The sequence below is a fragment of the Mytilus californianus genome, unplaced genomic scaffold, assembly GCF_021869535.1.
Source record: "Mytilus californianus isolate M0D057914Y unplaced genomic scaffold, xbMytCali1.0.p SCAF_4, whole genome shotgun sequence".
In the NCBI taxonomy this organism is placed as follows: domain Eukaryota; kingdom Metazoa; phylum Mollusca; class Bivalvia; order Mytilida; family Mytilidae; genus Mytilus; species Mytilus californianus.
The window spans coordinates 76195705-76215830 of record NW_026262690.1 but is presented as its reverse complement, the minus strand read 5'-3'; the positions used below and the strand labels follow the sequence as shown (position 1 = coordinate 76215830).

General features: G+C 33.5%; 2 protein-coding genes across 3 annotated transcripts; both read left to right on the top strand.

The window, feature by feature from the left end:
* The first annotated feature begins 986 nt into the window (after positions 1–986).
* On the top strand, positions 987–18040 carry LOC127738554 (uncharacterized). Of its 2 annotated transcripts, none has more exons than XM_052249842.1 (2): positions 987–6405; positions 17903–18040. In XM_052249842.1, the coding sequence occupies exon 1, from the start codon at positions 2738–2740 to the stop codon at positions 3914–3916; it is 1179 nt and encodes a 392-aa protein (XP_052105802.1). In that variant the 5' UTR covers positions 987–2737; the 3' UTR covers positions 3917–6405; positions 17903–18040. The 2 variants fall into 2 exon arrangements, with proteins under 2 accessions (XP_052105802.1, XP_052105803.1); XM_052249843.1 differs by lacking the exon at positions 17903–18040 and adding an exon at positions 9911–10834.
* A 292-nt stretch (positions 18041–18332) lies between these two features.
* Positions 18333–19850, top strand: LOC127738555 (uncharacterized). Its single transcript, XM_052249844.1, has one exon. It carries the CDS (start codon positions 18333–18335, stop codon positions 19419–19421), a length of 1089 nt encoding a protein of 362 aa, XP_052105804.1. The 3' UTR covers positions 19422–19850.
* Positions 19851–20126: the final 276 nt, after the last annotated feature.

Below are 20126 nucleotides of genomic sequence, written 5' to 3'. Positions count from 1 at the left end.
CAAATTTCTGGCAAATGAAGTTCCAAAACGACAAGGCACTTCTTTAAAAAAATGTTCTTAACTGATCTTCCAAAAATTTCTAATCATGGCATGTGACAATATTAGTTATATAGTAAAGGTCATCTGAAAGACACCTAAAGGCATAATCACAGGATTAAATCTCATAGTTAAAGTGATAAACATGTGTGTTTTAACAAAAGAATTTCCTTGTTGATAGATTATACCATAATTAGGTTATATTTTGAAATGTTACATCCTTGAGATGATTCAAGAGGTCCAAGTTTAAACCGGCCTAGTTGTTTAACTAATTGATGGATTTTGTTTACTTTACATCCAGTTGCAAATATTTCATATATATTTAGAGCAAAAAAAAACAATAAATCCAATGGGTAGGTTCTTCAAAGTTTGTTGACATTGTTGAAGAGCGGGAAATTAAAAAAAAGGAAAAACAGAAACTAGAAAACGGCTAGCAAAAATCAGGGTATGGATGATTAGGGTACATTTTGCGTTGCAACGAGACCCACACGAACTCGTTAGAGAGTTATTGCAGGGGTTCTTTACAAGTGCAGAGAGCATTGCACTGTTCGACCACAGAGCATAGACCGATTTATCGTCGCTATTTTAACCGAGCGAGGCTACGCATTTATATTTTAAGAACCGGCGAACCACTTTTCAACATTTTTTTTGTCGGATGGATGAAGTCATGGGATGACCATGTTTCATACCTCAGTCAACCCTTGGGGTCATCTGTTGATCTAGACTGGCACAAAATCCGTGGTATATAATTACACTTTAACATTTTGTGCGTCCGAAGCTTTTTTTTTAGTGCCTGCGACATTTTGTCGCTGAAGCTAGACTTAACGATCCTACATTCCGTCGTCGGGGTTGTCAACATTTAATTCAGTCTGTAGTCAAAGTTCATCAATAACCATTAATAAGGTTGTCAAACCTTCATGGAGTGGTATTGAATTTTCCTCGGAGTTCAGTATTTTTGTGATTTTACCTTTTATGCAACTTGAACAGAAACCTTTTTATGATAAAAAAACAGTTACCAGAGTAAAATTTTGTACATAGTTTTCTTTTAATTTTTTAGAGTTTTTTTCCGCAGTAATCATTAAAATACCAATTCAAGCCGTATAGTCTTTCCCGAAAAAAAAACCCCCAAAAGGATAGATTCTCGTCATTCAAATATCTGACCTGTGCCTATTTGTTCTTTAAAGACAAAGAATAAACAATAAACACATTTATAGACTCTTTACATTTTGTGTATACACCTGTCTATTGTTAAAGAATGTATGCTGCAATAGTAAATCTCATCAAAATATATTGAAAATCCATTGTTTATGGCATTCAGAAAGACGGACAAAAATCTGATTCGCACGATTGCCAAAAACGATTGTTTAAATAGCAATCTGGAACTCAGATCATACCGTACCGATAAATGGGAATAGGGTTTACAATAGTATTGTTGAGAATACCGCGGGAGTTAAGACGTCGCGTTTTACCAATTGTATCTAGGGTTGACGTCAATGCGGGACGTAGCCTTAGCAGCTCGAATATATATGAAGTAAACGTTAAACTGTATGGTTGTGTTCTTTCTGTATAACGATAGTTGAGTTAGCCCCGACATTTATGGTGCCGTAACCAAAGGATTAAATCAAAGATGGAGAAGTTAAAGAATATTAGGACTGAAAATAGAAGAGCAGTGACGAGACTTTTCCGAAAATTTGAGGAGGCGAAGGAAAACACGGACTTCGACAGAGATGAACTACTTGCAACATACGATAATCTTACGCAAAAGAAGAAATTGTTGGAAAAACTGAACGAACAGATATGGAAGCAACGGATTCAGACAACGTTGAAAGTTAAATAGTAGATACAGATGAGTATTCAAATAATTTAGACACTAAACTTAGACATTTTCGTAATTTTATACAAATTGGTCAAAACCGTACACCAAGTTCCAATGTAACACAATCTTCATATCAAGTACTCAATGTAGAAAGCCCTCCTTTCCGCCCGGCAAATGTTGATAACTTTCAAAACGCAACACCATTCTATGCTTCATCCGCCGCTCAACCACAGACAAGCTACAATGGCTCTGATACAGGTCTTATTGCTCCACAAAATATAGCTAGTACTAGTAACCATCGTTTACCCAACCCAAGTTATCACTACCGAAGTTTGATGGCAACATTTTAGATTGGCAAACGTTTTGGGACTCGTACGAATCTGCTGTACATTTTAATCCTACTTTGACAAACATTGAGAAATTTAATTATCTGAAATCCAACTTGAAAGCGAGGCATTGAATACGATAACTGGATTTGCGCTTACAAATGGTAATTACATGGAGGCTATAAATGTACTCAAGGAACGGTTCGGACAAACACACAGAATTACGGAAGCCTACTTACAAGCTCTTTTAGATATTGCCCAACCACTATACACCTTGTCAAGCTTAAGATTATTTTATGACCGATGTGAAGCCTACGTAAGAGGGTTATATTCGCTCGGACAACCTGAGATGTCATATGGAACTTAACTGGTACCGATTATCATGAGAAAGTTATCCAGTGAAATCCGACAACACTTAGCCAAAGAACACGGACCGTCCCAGTTGGAATTTGAAAGATCTGAGAAGGAGCATATTGAATGAAATTTAAATCATGGAGGTAGGACAAAATACAGGTACATATCTCGAGTCTTTAGACCGTCAGTTTGCAATTGCTTTTAAATGTACATTTCATACAGGAACAGAATCATCGCAAGAAACACATCACACAACGCGAAGAGCCAACCCTGGAATATTACGGAAAGACCATGCGTGTTTTGTAAAGAGATTCATGCACCAGCACACTGTACCAATGTTAGTAATCATAAAGCTCGCATGTCTATCGTAAAACGTGATAATTTATGCTTTAATTGTTTAGGTAATCATCATGTTAATGAGTGTCAATTGAAACGAACGTGTCGACACTGCAACCACAGACATCATTCCAGCCTATGTAGTGCAAGTAACAATGTTAACAGCGAAGGTTTAGCATTCATTACAAGCTATACAAATAAACAGATTCAATCTACACCCGTCAATCTTATAAATGACACTGAAAACGAGGAAGATACTAAAGTTTTGCATTCATCGACACAGATGCGTACAAGTGTGCTACTGAAAACGGCTGTAGCTCCTGTATGGTCAGGTAATATATGTATGGATACGAATGTTTTATTTGATGAGGGTGCACAAAGATCTTTTTTAACAGATGATCTAGCGAAGAAATTGAATTTGAAAACTGAAGGAGCTGAAGTTGTACACCTATCGGCATTTGGAAAGGACAACACAAGCACAAGAGAACTACGCAAAACCACCGTATTTGTCGAAACCGAAAATAATCGTAAATTTCCTATTGAAGTCCTTATTATTCCTACTATAGCAGTTCCAATACATAATCATATGCGGTACGTAAACCGAAATATGGATTATCTCAAAGGATTAAGATTCGCTCATCCAGTTACTCAATACGATTCTTTTGAGATATCGTTACTTATTGGTGCCGAATACTATTGGAACTTTATCGAAGACGAAGTAATAAGAGGAGACGTACCGATCGCGGTTAAGTCAAAGCTTGGATACTTACTATCAGGACCCTTACAACCAGGAAGTGTACGTTCGTCTACGACATCCAGCATCTTGAACGTACTGGTTTCGAATAAATCAGAGGAATTTGGCTTAAAAGAAATTATAAAGGAACAGACACGTCGCGGATTTATCGAGAGAGATGAGGAAGCAGAACCGACAGGGAAAATATTAAAAGATGGACCGAATGATACGTATCTAATGAACTGTTGTGACTTATTATGGACTGTTACGAAAATGTTTGATTTATTGACTTACTTTCAAAAACCGATTATATGATAATATCGCATTGATTATGTGAACAGGTGCGCGAAAAATATAGACACTGTTATCTGTGTACGTAATAGACTCATTGTGATTTAACTAGAAGATAACTAATCTGGAAGTTAGTGACTGTGCTAAAGTTATTAAGTTTAAGTTTTGAATTTGAGAGACAGTAATTTTAATTCATTTTTACTTTATTGTGATTTAATTTTAATATTTACTTTTAGCGGCCCGGAGAATGTTGAGAATACCGCGGGAGTTAAGACATCGCGTTTTACCAATTGTATCTAGGGTTGACGTCAATGCGGGACGTAGCCTTATCAGCTCGACTATATATGAAGTAAACGTTAAACTGTATGGTTGTGTTCTTTCTGTATAACGATAGTTGAGTTAGCCCCGACAAGTATATCTACAAGATCTCTCGAATAAATTTAAATGAAACAATTATATTTAAATTTGTTGCTCATCATTACTAAAACAGTGATATATACAAGAAGTAACCATTGGAAATAACCGCAACCGCCTTAATGGGTAATTATTGGCAATATATTAACTGATTAACGAACTTTAAGGCTAGCTTGCATATCTTAAGCTCATATGTTCATGCTTTATAATTTTATTATTTTGTAAATATTTGATTAATTTCATAACGAATTCTACGGTTTTTTTTTACCTTAGTATGTATAAATACGCGAGGAGCTATATGATCTAAATGAACTATAAAAGAATAGTCAAAACCATTTTAGATCAACTTTGGTTGGGGGAGTTGTAACTTAGTTTCTTGATTTTTTCTAGAAAGAGAAGCAAAGATACCAAAGGGACATTCAAACTCATAAACCTTAAACTAAATGTTTCTTATTAAATTTAAGAAATCTGAAATTTTGGTTACAAGGCGACTTGATAAATTGCAATTTTTCATTTAAAGTGGAATCCAACGTTTACCGTACCAAAACTTGTCTCTCCGATCAAGAGTATAATGAAGTTTGTGTATTTATGAGTCATACTCTGTTTCAGAGCAAATATTGACATTCTTAGATGTGTATGATTTGGTCATAAAAGAGCTACGAAGGGTTATGCATGAACAGAAAACAGTCTTTCTAAATGAGTTTTTAAAACTTTAAAAAGAAAGATAAAACTGACACTTTTTTATATGAATATTATCCTGGATATTGAGAAAATGGATCACATGGAACTTGCAATCTGAAGAATAAAGATTATCTATCTGATTTGTTTATAACAAACTGCCGTGGTTAAGTCCTTTTTCTCTGATACTACAATGCATAAGCTAAACATCAACTATACTTAAGTTTTCATTTTAACGTATTTTCGAAAATACTATTTGAATATATGCATGTTCATGCTAGCTCATAAATGTTCATAGAAGTCTTCAGGCAGATATGTTACTCTGACTTTTATAAATATATGTCATAAATACGTCTAACCGAAGAAGCAAACAGTTACCTGGTCAGAAATCTAGGAGTAACAATATAATTCAAATCCAAAAAACAATGTTTAACATCTATCACACGCAGGTTTGTAGGTATGTAAATTATAGTTATTTTACGTTTCTGTCTATAGTTATATTTTTTAAATTGATTTTCTGTTAACGTCTTTTGTCACACCTCTTAAAAGAGGAAGTCGTCATTTGATCAACCATTGGTACCAAGAAAGATCACTTTAAAACGTGAAACTATGTTTCTAAATAAAATCAAAATTTTAAACGGAATATTTTAACAGTGCACGAGTCAAAGTATAGACAGGCATGAATGTGTACTGATTGGTATTTTAGCTAGGGAAACATTATTTTTTATTTGTTGTAATTGGCTTTAAACTAGCGTTCAATTACTGCAAGTACTCTTAGATAGGTGCTGTGTGTCTTTGGTCTTTTTGTTAGTTTTTTGTGTGCTTTGTGTTGATCAGAGTAGAATCAATTCCTTTTCAACTCATTTTTACATTTTTTTTATGTAAGAAGGAGGGTTGAGCGCGCGCAAAAATGTTTAATACTGTCACATTCTGTATATGCCTGTTCCAAGTCAAAAGCCCGTAATACGGTGGTTGGCGTTGGTTGCTGTTTATGATACATAATTTGAGTTTTTTTTAGCATAAATCAGTCCGTTGGTTTTCTCGTTTGAATTATTTTACATTTTAGCATGTCCCAGCCTTTTGCTATTCCATATGGGTTTTGCTCATTGTTGAAGGCCGTATGATGAACTATACTTGCTTACATCTACACCATGTGGTCTCTGGTTGTGGAAAGATTGCCAACGAGACAACTCTCCATTTAGACAACATGTCAACGATTACACCGTTCGGCCTTCAGAAATCTAGCTGATTTAGAGACAGAGGACCAAATGGTAATCTGTTGTTAGCTAATAGTAATGGAAGTAATGTACTAATGGAGTATAGCGAAGGTGGTAAACATACTCATGACATTCCATGCTCTGACAACCCGTTTGATTTGACAGACATTAACGAAAACCTTATTGCAGTTACATATAGAAGAGGTAAGTACTTAGAAATCCGAAATATAAAGAACAATACTATCGAGAGGATAGATAAATTTGAAGAGAACTGTTATAGAATATCATTCAAGGACAATAAACTATTTATCAGTACAGGGGGCATTGTAACAACAGATATTGCAGGAAACGTACTAAAAACATTAAGAATTGACGGCACACGTTTCTTGGCAACAACCATTGATAGAATTTATTTTAGCGTCACAAACGATCGTTCTGTACATTATATTTCCCTGACAGGTGAGGTAATATGGGTACATAAGAATGAATTATTCAGCTCCCCGAATGGAATCGCTGTGGATGGTCATCAAAATGTATTTGTTGCTGATACAATATCGAATTCTTTAAAAGTGATACAACATGACGAGAAAAACCAGTAAAGGATAGGTTAGTTCACTCCGCAAAATATCCAGTATGCCTTCGGAATATACAAATATTGTGAAGAATTTCAATAATGGCCGGGTATCAGTCTAAGTAAAGGACTACTCTCCAAATATCATGGTTCGTGTATGCCATTTGTATTACACTACAACAAAGACAAAAAAAAAAAAAAACATTACTTCTGATCAGTACTTGTGGGGATTCTGATGTATACAATCTAGAATAGTTTCAAGTCAAATCCAAAAATGTTCAAATTAATTTGAAACAACTTTTAAATATACTAGTCAACAAAAGTAACGATACACAAGTTTGAACTCCAATTTATCATGAAATATAATTAATAGGAAAAACTGTTTAATTATCCAATAAAAAACATTCATTTGCAAAGCAAACGCATATGATTAAAAGAATCTGACCAAATTGGAAAGTGAGAAAATACCGTGTTATGGAACATAAGGGTAAAATTTATTTTGTGGAAAATGATGACAAAAGTCGGCACTTAATTTCGAAGATGAAAATTAAGTATTCAAATATTTGCAAAGCCATTCAAAATTTTGAGCAGACCATGTTTAAGTTTTAAGTTTTAATATCTAATACCGATTTTTGAAATAACAAAAATTGCCAAAAAAAAATTCGCGTAATTGCCTTAAATCAATGGTTTTGATAAAAAAAAATAACACTCTGTAAATATTAGACTAATTGGGCAATTATTCACATTTGTACAGTGTATCCAATTTCATTATATATGGAAAATACATTGCCTTGTATCGTTTCGTTTGTTGGCTAGTATTTAATAATATAATTTAGGAAATGAACGTCATTTTCGAGAAAGAAAAAATGTTAAGGATCAGTTTTTGTTTTCAAAATTACTAAACTAATCCCGAACAAATCGAAGTAAGAAATTTATTACTTTGCGAAAATAACAATGGCTATGATTTAAAAGATTTTTTTTCTCATGTAAATGCTTGGTTTTGACAACATATTTATTTTGTTTGATGAACATGTGTTTGATTGCCTACACAATTAAAAGAAATTGTTTTACAAAGTAACGGATCAAATTTTGTTTCGCCTGTGACGAATGATGAAGGATAATACACATAGGAATGATAATACGACAGAGGCGTACCTCATATCTAGTATACAGATGCCATAATTTCTGATTAACATATGCCCTCATTTGCATGGTTCAGCGACTGCTTAAATAAAGTTTCAAGCTTTTTTTTCACTTGCTTTTGTTACTAAGTATTATCAGCAATAGGACACATATAGTTAATATATAGAATTATTGCAAGATTCGCCAGACAGGGTTCAACCGGCCGTGATATGAATATTATATGAATTAGTGCACAACCTTATTGTCACTCTTAAGTTCCGGTGCTAAGCTAGTTTCCGTACTATGATCAATAGGTCAATTGTATTTATTTTCAAAAAGAGAATGAAAATCCCAAAGGGATATTCAAAACTCATATAATGAGAAAAACTGAGAAAGCCATGGAAAAAACGAAAGACGAAAGAAAAAGTTCACTGCACAAATTTAATAAAGGCAACAGTAGTAACCGCTGTTCAAAAGTCATAAATCGATTTTCTACTTGTATTCATGCTGTTAGGCTAAAGACTGAGCAACATGAACCCCACCAACAGCTGAGGGTGATCTTAGGAGCTCCTGAAGGGTAAGCTGATCCAGTACCACTAGTGACACCCGTCGTGGATTTTCCGTCTGACAAAGATTCTTTGACCTAGGCCTCTTTTTTCATGGATCACTGGTGAAGGTAAAGTTTTCATGGTTATGTCTGTTACATCCGCCAAAAGTATTTTTCTTGGCTTACGGATTGATTGTAGGGTAAAAAATGTCAGTCTTGCAGAATTCATTTCATGTTGACAACATTTGTAAAGTTCATGGGTCGTTAAATGATCTCGACATAAGAGGAAGACTATTTAAATTTCTTATTTATCTTCCGTTTTAGCTTACCTGGCAAAAATGGCCAGTGTGAGCTTTTCCAATCACTTAGCGTCCGTCGTCTGTCGTCGTCCATAAACGTTTACAAAAATCTTCCTCTTTGAAAATATATTGCCAAACGAAACTAAACTTGGCCATTACCATCCTTATCTAGTTTCAAAATGTGTCATATTTCCAACATGACTATCAAGGCTAAAATAATAAAAAAAGGATAAAATGCAAGTATTGTCTATTATCTTGTAAATTGTTATTATAGATAGAAAAAATCTGACTATGCAGAATAGCTCAAAATGTCAAGATGTACCTACCATTGATTTTGACCAAAACGGTTTGACGACTCATTATAGGAGTTATTGCCCTAAAAAAAAAAGATTTTCTCAATCTTCTTTTCGCTTTTGTCTATTATTTTTGTATACTAGTAATAACTATAAAAGATAGAGGGAAAATGTAAATGACAAAAAATATCAGAAGGACAAGATGTACATATAATTAACATAGTCGAAATCTTAAGTCGATTCCTTAAAGAAGATACTGTTTACGAAAGACGATGTTTACCTTTTTTTAATGTTTTTGTTGATAGTAGATAGAGAGAAACTTCATATGACAGATATACCAACATGACAAGCTCTACATTAAAGCAGCATGACCGAAATTGTCATTTGACTCGTACTAGGAGTTGTTGCCTAACGATTTTAAAGCATTTTCTGTTATCTTTGCCAATTTTGTGTTTTTTGCCGGACAAGATCTATAAATAACCCAACAAGGCAGAAATCGACAGGTGATTCCTTATAGAAGTATTTGCCCTGGATGGAAGATTTTTACCAATTTTTGTGTTTTTTACAGAAACTAAAGTTGATAGGTGGAAACTGTGACAACACAATTGATCAGTAGGAAAATATCCTCAATTCATTCATTATGGAAGAAATCGACAGTTAACTACCATAGATGTTACTATTGCCATGAAAGACAACTTTTCTCAATTTTAGTGTTTTTTGTTGAAACTATAGCAGATAGAGAGAAACTGTATATGGCAAAAATGACCAAAAGTTCAAGATCTAATATTAAAGCAACATGACCGAAATTGTCAGTTGACTCGTTATATGAGTTGTTGTCCTTGAAAGACGATTTCTAACAATTTTCTGTACATTTTAGATAAATATAGTAGATGGAAAGAAACTATAAGAAGCAGAAATGATCAGCAAGACAGGATTATTACAATGCGTTCAACATAGTCACCAAATTTTGAATTATTTAGTGAGAGAACATCATCTATAAGTTAAGTTAAAGAATACTGCTAACTGCTTTTCTTTCTTCCTAAGAAGTTTCTTTATGAAGTCAGCCTCATGTGAATAAAGGAACAAGTCGGTAAGAAGAGGGGCACAGTTTGTTCTAATGGTAATGTCGATTGTTTGTTGAAAAACACGTCCTCCAAATGTAACACATATGTTGTCAATCAAGAAATCAAGCATCTTGATCAAGTCAGTTTCAGAAAATTTGTTCTTTGAATTAGAGTGAATTTTGTACAAAGTAGGATTTATCCCTCCCTAGACAATATACTTGTATCTACGTTGGCAATTCTTTTTTATGAAACAAAGCAGGACCAACTCTTTCAATTTGTCTTTCAGTTGGGAGTGGGGAATACTTGTTTAAAGTGTACAAGAGTCAATTTTTTAAAAATACTATTGCAAGATGAAAGAGTCTTAGATTGTATGTATTCTATAAACCACCTCTAGAATAGGTAGTTTCAGAATAACTTTGAAGCCCGGCTTTGATTGTTAGTAAAATTGATGTTAATAATTTAGAAAGAGGTTTCGTGGAGCACTTAGAAAATCCAGCAATATACCGTTGTTTGTAAGGAAACTTATGTAGTTTAGGTATCCAATACAGTGATGGAAAATCCAGTTCTGCATCTTTGGTCGAAATTCCAAAGGAACATAGAACAGTCCTATGATTATCCAGGATTTCCTCTTTAGTAAGTGTCGTAATCAAGCGAGACGTTTCAACCTGCGCTCTCTTGTTTACTACTTTTGTTAGAGCTTTGTTTGTTTGAGGGCCGCTTAGGTGTGATGCTACGAGATGTTTCTTTATCCTTTCTATCTAGTTGAAATGTATCGGCACTTAACCAAATCGTTTATATGCATATATTTAAAATCGACGAAAATGTGCGATATTTTTCAAGTTTTCGTATAGTGTGTCAGGAGTATTGACAGGTAAAGAAGAGTGACTAAACTGACGAGTTATCAGCATTTATGAGAGGTCGTTCTTCCAGCCTTTTTTTCCATTTATGTTGTGTGAATCAATGGACAGAGTAAACATATAGTTACTTTGGTGTTTTTTCCACCTGATTGCATATTTTTGACAAATATGTCAATAATATTTTAGTAAATGTTATAAGTGTCGTGTTCTTTGTTCAAATTTTATGAGTCAACGTAAACCAAATAATGGGATTGAAAAATGTCGTTTGTTGTTTGAAATTCCGATGATGTAAAACAATCTCATCCATTTTGCTGATTGATTGTTGCTCGTTTAATGTCTAGTGACAGTATGGTATGCTTATTTTGTACGGTGATCCTTTTGGATATCATCTACTACTAAATATGCACCATTAGATAAACGCTTCCACGTCAAACCTTACAGCTTATTAATGAATATCAACTTACAAGTTTGATGGGTTTGAAATACATTTCTGGAATTACCTATGTCAGGTACGTTCTAACAAAAAAGGTGTATGCAAAGAATGTATTTTAATAGAAGAATTTAGGAGCTATATGACCAAAAGAGATACAGAATAGCCACATCCACTTAATGTTCTATTTACCTGATGTAGTTTGAACTTCAGAATCTTATTTACATTGTAAATCTAAATTTATCGACAGAAAATCTAAGAAAGGTATTTTTGAATTAGTCAATATCGAAGAACTGACTTCCGAGCTGATGATACCATAAGAAACCAACAATAGAATGTATTTTAATAGAAGAATTTAGGAGCTATATGACCAAAAGAGACACAGAATAGCCACATTCACTTAAGGTTCTATTTACCTGATGTAATTTGAACTTCAGAATCTTATTTACATTGTAAATCTAAATTTATCGACAGAAAATCATAGAAAGGCATTTTTGAATTAGTCAATATCGAAGAACTGACTTCCGAGCTGATGATACCATAAGAAACCAACTATAACAATGATGACTTCAATAGTTCTTCTTCATTAATCTAATTATTTTTTAAGTTGAATTCAACACTGCTAGTGAAATTGAGGCGGAAGACACCAAAGATATATTGAAAATCAGATGTCGACGACAAATTGACAACGCCATGGCAAAAACGAAAAACGACTAAAAAGACAAACAACAGTAAAAAACACAACACAGAAAACTAAAGACTGAGCAACACGACCCAAATAAAAAAAAACCGGGGGGATTTGAGGTCCCCCAGAAGGGTTAGCAGATACATCGTTACATGTCTCACCAATTGTCTTACTCCGATAAAATAAGTCGGTAAGTTATATTTAGTGATTAGGCAGCATGTAGCGGATTGGTAATTGACTCTTATTTGACCATCAAATTCGTCATGTTACTAATTCTTTATTCCTGAAACTTGACCAAATGTGAAATTTTTAAATTGAATCACGTTCTTCATGACAAACGATAGTCAACACTCATTCCGGTATAAGCAAAGCAGAAATTTAAAAAAGTTACAAATCACAAAGAACTGTAGCGTACAGAGGATTAAGTTACTTATTTAATTTAATATTTGTCACTGGTAGCGTGGTCAAAAGCTAAAACTGTTGGTAACACAGTATAACCATTGGTAGCATGGCCTTACGGCACTGATCTTATGATATTTGATAAAGGACAAGAAATGTTTAAATCTTGCAAATGAAGTTTAATAACAATATGTTTAAATATAGTTACAACATAAAAACCTACCAGAGCGTTAAAAATAACTGTGACCCCCCTTTTGCAGTATTTGGCTAAATGTAAACATTAGCGTAAAATCAACGGACGGACGTAGTAAAATATTTGGGTCAAAGTCACTGGTCAGTAAAGATAAATAAATACAGGTGCAAACGTACACAGGTAATTGAATAAATCCTGGTCGTGGTTTGTAAAGATTGCGCTGGTAACGCACTTGTATATATTACAACAGGTCTTGTCAATTCAAAATCCCTGGTAGCGGGTCGCAATCTTCCTCTTGCAGACATGGGGACCTCTGGGAACCTCTGGGGACCTACGGGACGTTTCATTGGTTAAAGGTCTCCATCCATGGTAACGGGATTTTCACGCCATGATCATGCGTATCCTCTGGCCTGAAACCAATTACGATTATGGCGGTTTCTAATATTTTAGTCTTTGAACGTTGGAAAAAGAGAGAAAAGAACTTAATGAAATACTGCAATGACAGGATAAAGCCCAGATTACAATATATAGCCCTTACGTAAATAAATCAATAAGGTACAAACCTACCTAACCCTTAACCTTATCATTATCCCTAATGTTTCAGAACAACACTTAACTTAAGCAAGATAAAAACAAACCCCTTTAAAACAAAACAAGGGTGATCTAAAGTTTTCTTAAAGGGCGAACAGATCCTGCTGAAGGGTGGCACTCGTCGTGTCGCTCAAGTGAGTAATCATTCGGCGATAAACCTAATTATATGATGTCATATTCGAGGAAAAGAGAACGGTAACGACAATTTGGATACATTCGTTGTCATCTATGAAACAGATTTTCCATGACGGTCAACAAAATCGTAATTACTCCTTATTATTTTCAAAGGGATAAATTCAACAATTACTTCTCCACTTGGAACCATTGGTTTAAAGCTTCTTGAAAGCAGCAAACCCATTATCCAAGAAATCATAATAGGAAATGCTAACTCTGAAATCAACCACGATATATATGTTCCATATGTAGGCGCTGTTGGAATGTTGCTACATAGAATACACAGAAATGGAAAGTTCACAATTTGGAAGCTGTAATCATCCCTTTTGTCGTAAAGTTTTGTTCTCAACTGATCCTGATTGTCAATTTTTAGGTGTAAGTCGAGAGCTGAGGCCGATTTAATTAACTGTATCAATTCGATAGGGGTAGATGCGTTCAACATAGTCACCAATTTTTGAATAATTATATGAGAGACATCATCCACTTAGCCGGAACATAAAGTTAAAGGATAAGGCTTCTTTTATTTCTTCCAAAGAAACTCCTAAATGAAGTCTATCTCATAGCATAGTGAATATGAGAACAAAATCTGGTATATAGTTCAAATGAGATACAAAAGCACTATAGGCGTTGACAAACGGCATGTACACAAGCAGAAATGGGAAGTTCAGAATAGAAAATCATAATATTATTTTTGTTATTGATCCTTCTTTGAATTACAAAAGATCTCGGTATAAAGTAGATATTGTTGTCTCTGAAATATCCTGGATTAAAAGTTCAGTACGATATATGAAATACAAGTTCTCACCAAATTTGGAATTATTTACCACAAACATTACTGGTACCATTTTTTCTGCCTCAGATGCACACCAATTTAATCTTTTTTTCCTCAATCATAGATTGTCTAAGCCGTATTTGGCACAGATGTTCGAAATATCGGTTATTAATACTTTCCAACTTCGTAATACTTGATTTAGCTTTGCAATAGACTGCTGGTGGACGTTTTGTTGCCGAGGGTATTGCCATTCTAGTAGTCAGCACTTTTGTGCTGACATAAAATATCATTGATATGCTAATTTTAGTAAATTTCCTGTTTATAAAATGTTGAAATATTCAAAACGCTAAAGCCTTTTACCCTTAGGTGAAGATTGCTTTAATCGTTTTTCGTATTATTTGATTAGGCTTTGCAACTGTTTTGATTAAAGCGCAATTAATCAGTCTTATGTAGACGAAAAGCGCGTCACTCGTACCAAATTATAAGTCTGGTATTGTTTTCCGAGGGAGACAGAACGTACGTTTCTTAATTTTTTCTATATTTTTAAACGGCAAAATTAAGAAATCTGACAGGCTAGTTTTGACGGAAAGGGATTTTGTGAGTAGCAAATTTTGAAAGTCAACCATATAAGCAAACATTCAACAAAACATATTCATCAGGACATATTTCTTTAGTTCTTTTTTCTTGAATTTCTATTTATGGTATGAAAGGATATAAGAAAGTTTTACATTGCCTTTTGTCTTAGATATTTTTTGGTTTTATTACTACAATGCTTTAAAATAAGAAGGCGTGGCAAAACTGATAGATCAAGATATTTTTTTATATTACATATAAAAGGATATGGAAAATGATTGTCAATAACACAACTATCTTTTAGGACTAAAGGTGAATGATGTTAACATTTACAAGTCAGCGTAAAAATTAGCGAAGTTCATTGCATGAATTAAATTAAAAACAAAAACAACCCAAAAACGGCCGGACTTATACAACAACAATCATACGAAAAACAACTATAGCAGACAGCAACCATCGGCAACCACTGGATACCAGATTTCTTATTTCCTACAGGCGTATAAGAATGTGATGGGTTCAGACATGTTTGTTAACGCCCAACCTTCCACCTATAACCTGAGACAGTTCATTTGGATAAACCGGCATATATATATATGAAACCATTTAAAACTAAATGTCTGTATATCTTTTAAATTTACCTCATTTTAAAACTTTTTAAATACCCAGGTGACATTACGATTTATCACGAGACTTATCTACTGATAACAATGACGTTTATACTGTTGTAAGGAATATTGTAGGTAACTAATTTTGACAAAATTAAAATAGGGTAGCAAAGATAAGCTTTTAGTATCTAATAAAAAAATATTTGAATCGAAACGATAAAATGTATTCTTTTTGTTTTATATGGTTTTACTTATATTTTCACAAGATTCGAAGGAATTTTAAATTAACGATTAACCTCCCCATTTCAAAGGTTACATTTTTGGCTAAACAGATGTCAATAAAAAAGACGAAAGTAAGAAAACTAGAACACAGCCTAGAGTATGATGTGTGATGAATCGCATGCACAGAAAGCCATAACTGCTCCGTAATTCTTATTATAAATATCAACTAATATGTTTTAATCTAATAGCTCATGCAATAAATGTTGTCCATATCTTGGTATATTCCGAAAAATTAACTTTAACTGGAATTATGCAATTTGATAAAATAGATTTTGGTCCTCCGGTAATTAAAATTTATCTTTGGTTAGTTCCTCTTATTAAAAAGAGGGTAAGATTGTTACCGAAGTTGGAAATCATTCAAATTGGTTTTTATTGATAAACCGATGTTCTCAATCCATGGAAAGAAGGAATGAATATCTTAAATACGATGTTTCTGAGTAGGTTAGTGCAAAGCTCTTTGCACGTAAAAGAACCAATTTCAGTAAGACTTTCAGAGGTCCATTGATGTCAAAATGTATAACCCTATCTAACATACTCTGCTTTCCAAGTGGCAGTCAAACATTTTTGTCCTTTACCCGGTCGGTCCCCTTCGCAGAACCTGATTTTTTTATTTGTTTTCATTCGTCCCGAGTATTCAAGCAAACAATAATCTTATTCCAGATATGAATGGTTTCAAAATGTGTTTGTTATTTTATTGTTCTAACATTTATCAGGGGAGGGGTGTTCTAAAGAAAGAATTCAAGTTATATTCAAATAATATAAGGAATATGTTGTTATTGAGAAATGTTCCAAAAAAAAACCAAAACTAATCTAGACGTGCTCAAGATTCATTAAAGGTAAACTTTAACTTTTGCCATAACAGAATTTTGCCCTAGATATTCACACGTTGATGAATATGTTCTAAAAACGACTGAAATCTGTTTTTTTTAAGCAAGACGTCTTCTATTTCTTCATCATCTTTATTTATTCATTTACCTACCTGCTTGAAAGTCTTGCCGTCTTTGTGTCAGAAGAAATTCTAATGCTTTGGTCGTGTTATATTTTTTTTTCAATTTGTGCTTAACTTTACTCAATAATTTTTATTACACATTCTGTTTATGATAAAATAAAGCCAACTTCTACTAATATTTTAATATAACTAGAAATGTGTTCCTTAAAATAAATACTATCTTCTTGCTATTTTTTTTTAGTAACGCATCTACTTGTAGTTCATATCTTCTAGTCATTGTTATTGTCATTGGTATAAATATGCATTGCTTATACAAATAACTGAATATGATATAATGTTCCCGGTACCAATAAAACCACTTGTCAAGTACATATATACGTATTCCATAAATGAAGTAGTATTGTCATTTTGTCTTCCCCTATCCACCACGCAATTATTTTTAGTGGCAGTCAAAAATTCTGTTCTTCATCCCGGTTGATCTACCTTGCAGAGCCTGTTTTTTGTTTAAGTTGTAAATTTGTTCCAGTAATGCATTTAGATGAAATATTTGCCCCCTGAATTTAACACCAACAAAAATCAATCAATCAGTTGTTTCTTCTCCTTTCGTTCACTCCTTTTAACGTGAAGATTTGAAAATTTATATCACCAAGTAAAAATTTTAATATCGAAAAATTTAAATGATAAATTTGAAAGATCTCTCAACCATTTAACATATATTCAAAAATTATAAATGCTATTCAACACCTTAAACGGCTTTTGCAGACCATTTCTAAAAAACATTACAAATTTAACACGTCTTTTTTTAAATTGTGCATCGTAAGGCATCAACATGAATTTATGTTAATTTGAAAGAAAATGCATATAATTTGATTTTTTGTTTAGCTTGTTCGTTCTGTAATTGCAGTTATGATCCATCTCCAACAATTTGTTCAATAAAGGGACATATTATTTGTTACTAACTGAAAGTACAAATTAGTACAGAAAGACTCTTAAAGGTTTTTAAAAATTGCCCTGAAGTGAAGTTAATTCATTGGAAAAAGGTCCTACCTCTTTTTCCCGCTATCTTGGCTAAAACATCTTGTACGAAATACGAAATACAAGACAACCATCTCAGTTTCATGTACAATTTAAATAAAATATATATAAAACGTGTAATGGCGAGGAATTTAAATGAGGGAAAACATTCATATTTCGTGATCAAATAAAAATTGAACCAATTCTTGATTTTATACCATTCAATCTTTAATAATCGTTACAATTCATTAATATTCATACTAACAAACATGACTTTACAGGTATTCCATCATGTCGGATTTGATTCTTTGTGGTCCATGTGGTTATGCGGATAATAATAGAAACGCAGAGAAGTGGTGTACAGTTTGTGAGGAGGGATTATGTACAGATTGTGAACAGGTTCATAAATCTATCAAAACAGCAAGGAATCACAGGCTCATATCAACCGACGACTTCCGTCAGATAAAAAATATTTCCATCAGCCTCACCTGTAAAGACCATGACAAGCGACTTGAACTGTATTGTAAAACACATGATGTTGCAGTTTGTTTAGGTTGCGTACCATCTCATCATAGGGCATGCTCTGACGTCATGCCTTTAGATAAAGCTGCTGAAAATGCAAAACGTTAAACTGCACTGGCCGATTTAGAGGACACTTTAACCATAGCATTACAAAATCTTCAACAAATCATTTACGACCGTGCTGCAGCAATGGAGAATTTAGACGGCCAGAAGCAAACCATCAAAAATACAATCAATGATACACGAGCAAGAATAATAAAAAAGTTATACGACTTAGAACAAAAAATACTTCTTGAGTTAGACACACAACATGGTAAACGTAAATCCGTACTAAGCAAACTTTTAAACCGTTTGAAAAATTCGGAAGGAGATTTAAATTGTCTGAAAGAGCAAACATCACAATTGAAATCATTTGCATCCGAGATTCAACTTTTCCTGGGAACGCGCCAGATCAACGAAACAGTCTTTAAAGAAGTAGAATCCGTTAAAGAAAGAATCAAGTCTGTGCAGAACTATGAAGTTTACTTACAGTTATATCCAGTTGTCAAGGCGTTTATGAATGAGATAGATCAGCTAGGCAAAATATCCATTAAGAAGACTACCACAAATATACTGTTCAAAGAAGCAAAGGCAGACCAAGCCCAGATGCAGCTTCGATTGCCCGAAATGACAGACATTAATAGCGTCTCTCTCAAATTAAAGAAGGAATTTAAATTGAAAAAAAAGGATTTTGGGATGTGGATGTCTGGATGCAACATATTACCAAATGGTAATTTGTTAATAGCTGATTATGTAGGAAATAAAATGATTATGGAGTATAGTGAAGACGGAAAACATATCCGTGACATACCATGCTCTAGACCACCGTTTGATCTAACAGTCATAGACACTGACCATATTGCTGTTACATATGGAAATTGTCAGTACATAGAGATTTTAAATATAAAGAACAATAAAGTCTGGAGGAAAGTTAAATTTGAGAGAGACTGCTACGGAATATCATACCAGGACAATAAACTATTTATCATTTCAAGAGGCATTGAAATAACAGATATATCAGGAAAAGTACTAAAAACATTAAGAGTTGACTGTGGATTATACTTAGAAACAACTACTGATAGAATTTATTTCACCGCTGAAATAGATCATACTGTACATTGTATCTCCATGACAGGTGAAGAAATATGGGTAAATAAGGTGGAATCCATGATCAATCCGATGGACATCACTGTAGATGATCATCAAAATGTATTTATTGTTGATCGAGATTCGAATTAGCTAATGTTAATACAGGATAGAGGGAGGGCAAGTAAAACACTACTAACCGGAACGGACGTCTGCACACACCATCTGCGCTACACTACAACTAAGACAAAAAAGTATTACTTCTGTGTAACCAGATTGATAGTGCAGCCTTATACAATCGTGAATAGTTTCATTAACCTTATTTCATATTCTTTTTCAAACGCATAATTTTTTTGTTAATTTGAAACAGCCTTTCCTAATGATAATGTAATTTAGGTAATAGACATTTTCGAAAAAAAAAAAAATGTTATTGATCAGTTTTTTGTTTTTAAAAAAGACTGTATTATGAAGCAAAGAGATTCACTACTCTGTGAAAATCAATGGGACTATAATTTAGACATAAAATGTTTTCCGATTCATATAAATGAAGATGTTACTTTTTGAATAAACATTTACTTTGGTTGACATGTTTTTAATCACCTACAAATAAGAAAGAATATTTCTGCAAACTAATTGATCGAATTTTGTTTCGCCTGCAACAAATATCGAAAAGTGCGACTTATATGAATGCTAACACGGCGATGGCATAAACTATTTGTAAAAAAATTAATATATCAGAAGGTAGAGTACCTAGATACATGTACCACATATATATCTTGTATACAGGTGACGTATGTTTCTGAAGTTTCCGTCTAGCATATGCCTATTTTCCTTGAGCTCATTTTTATGGATAAGCAA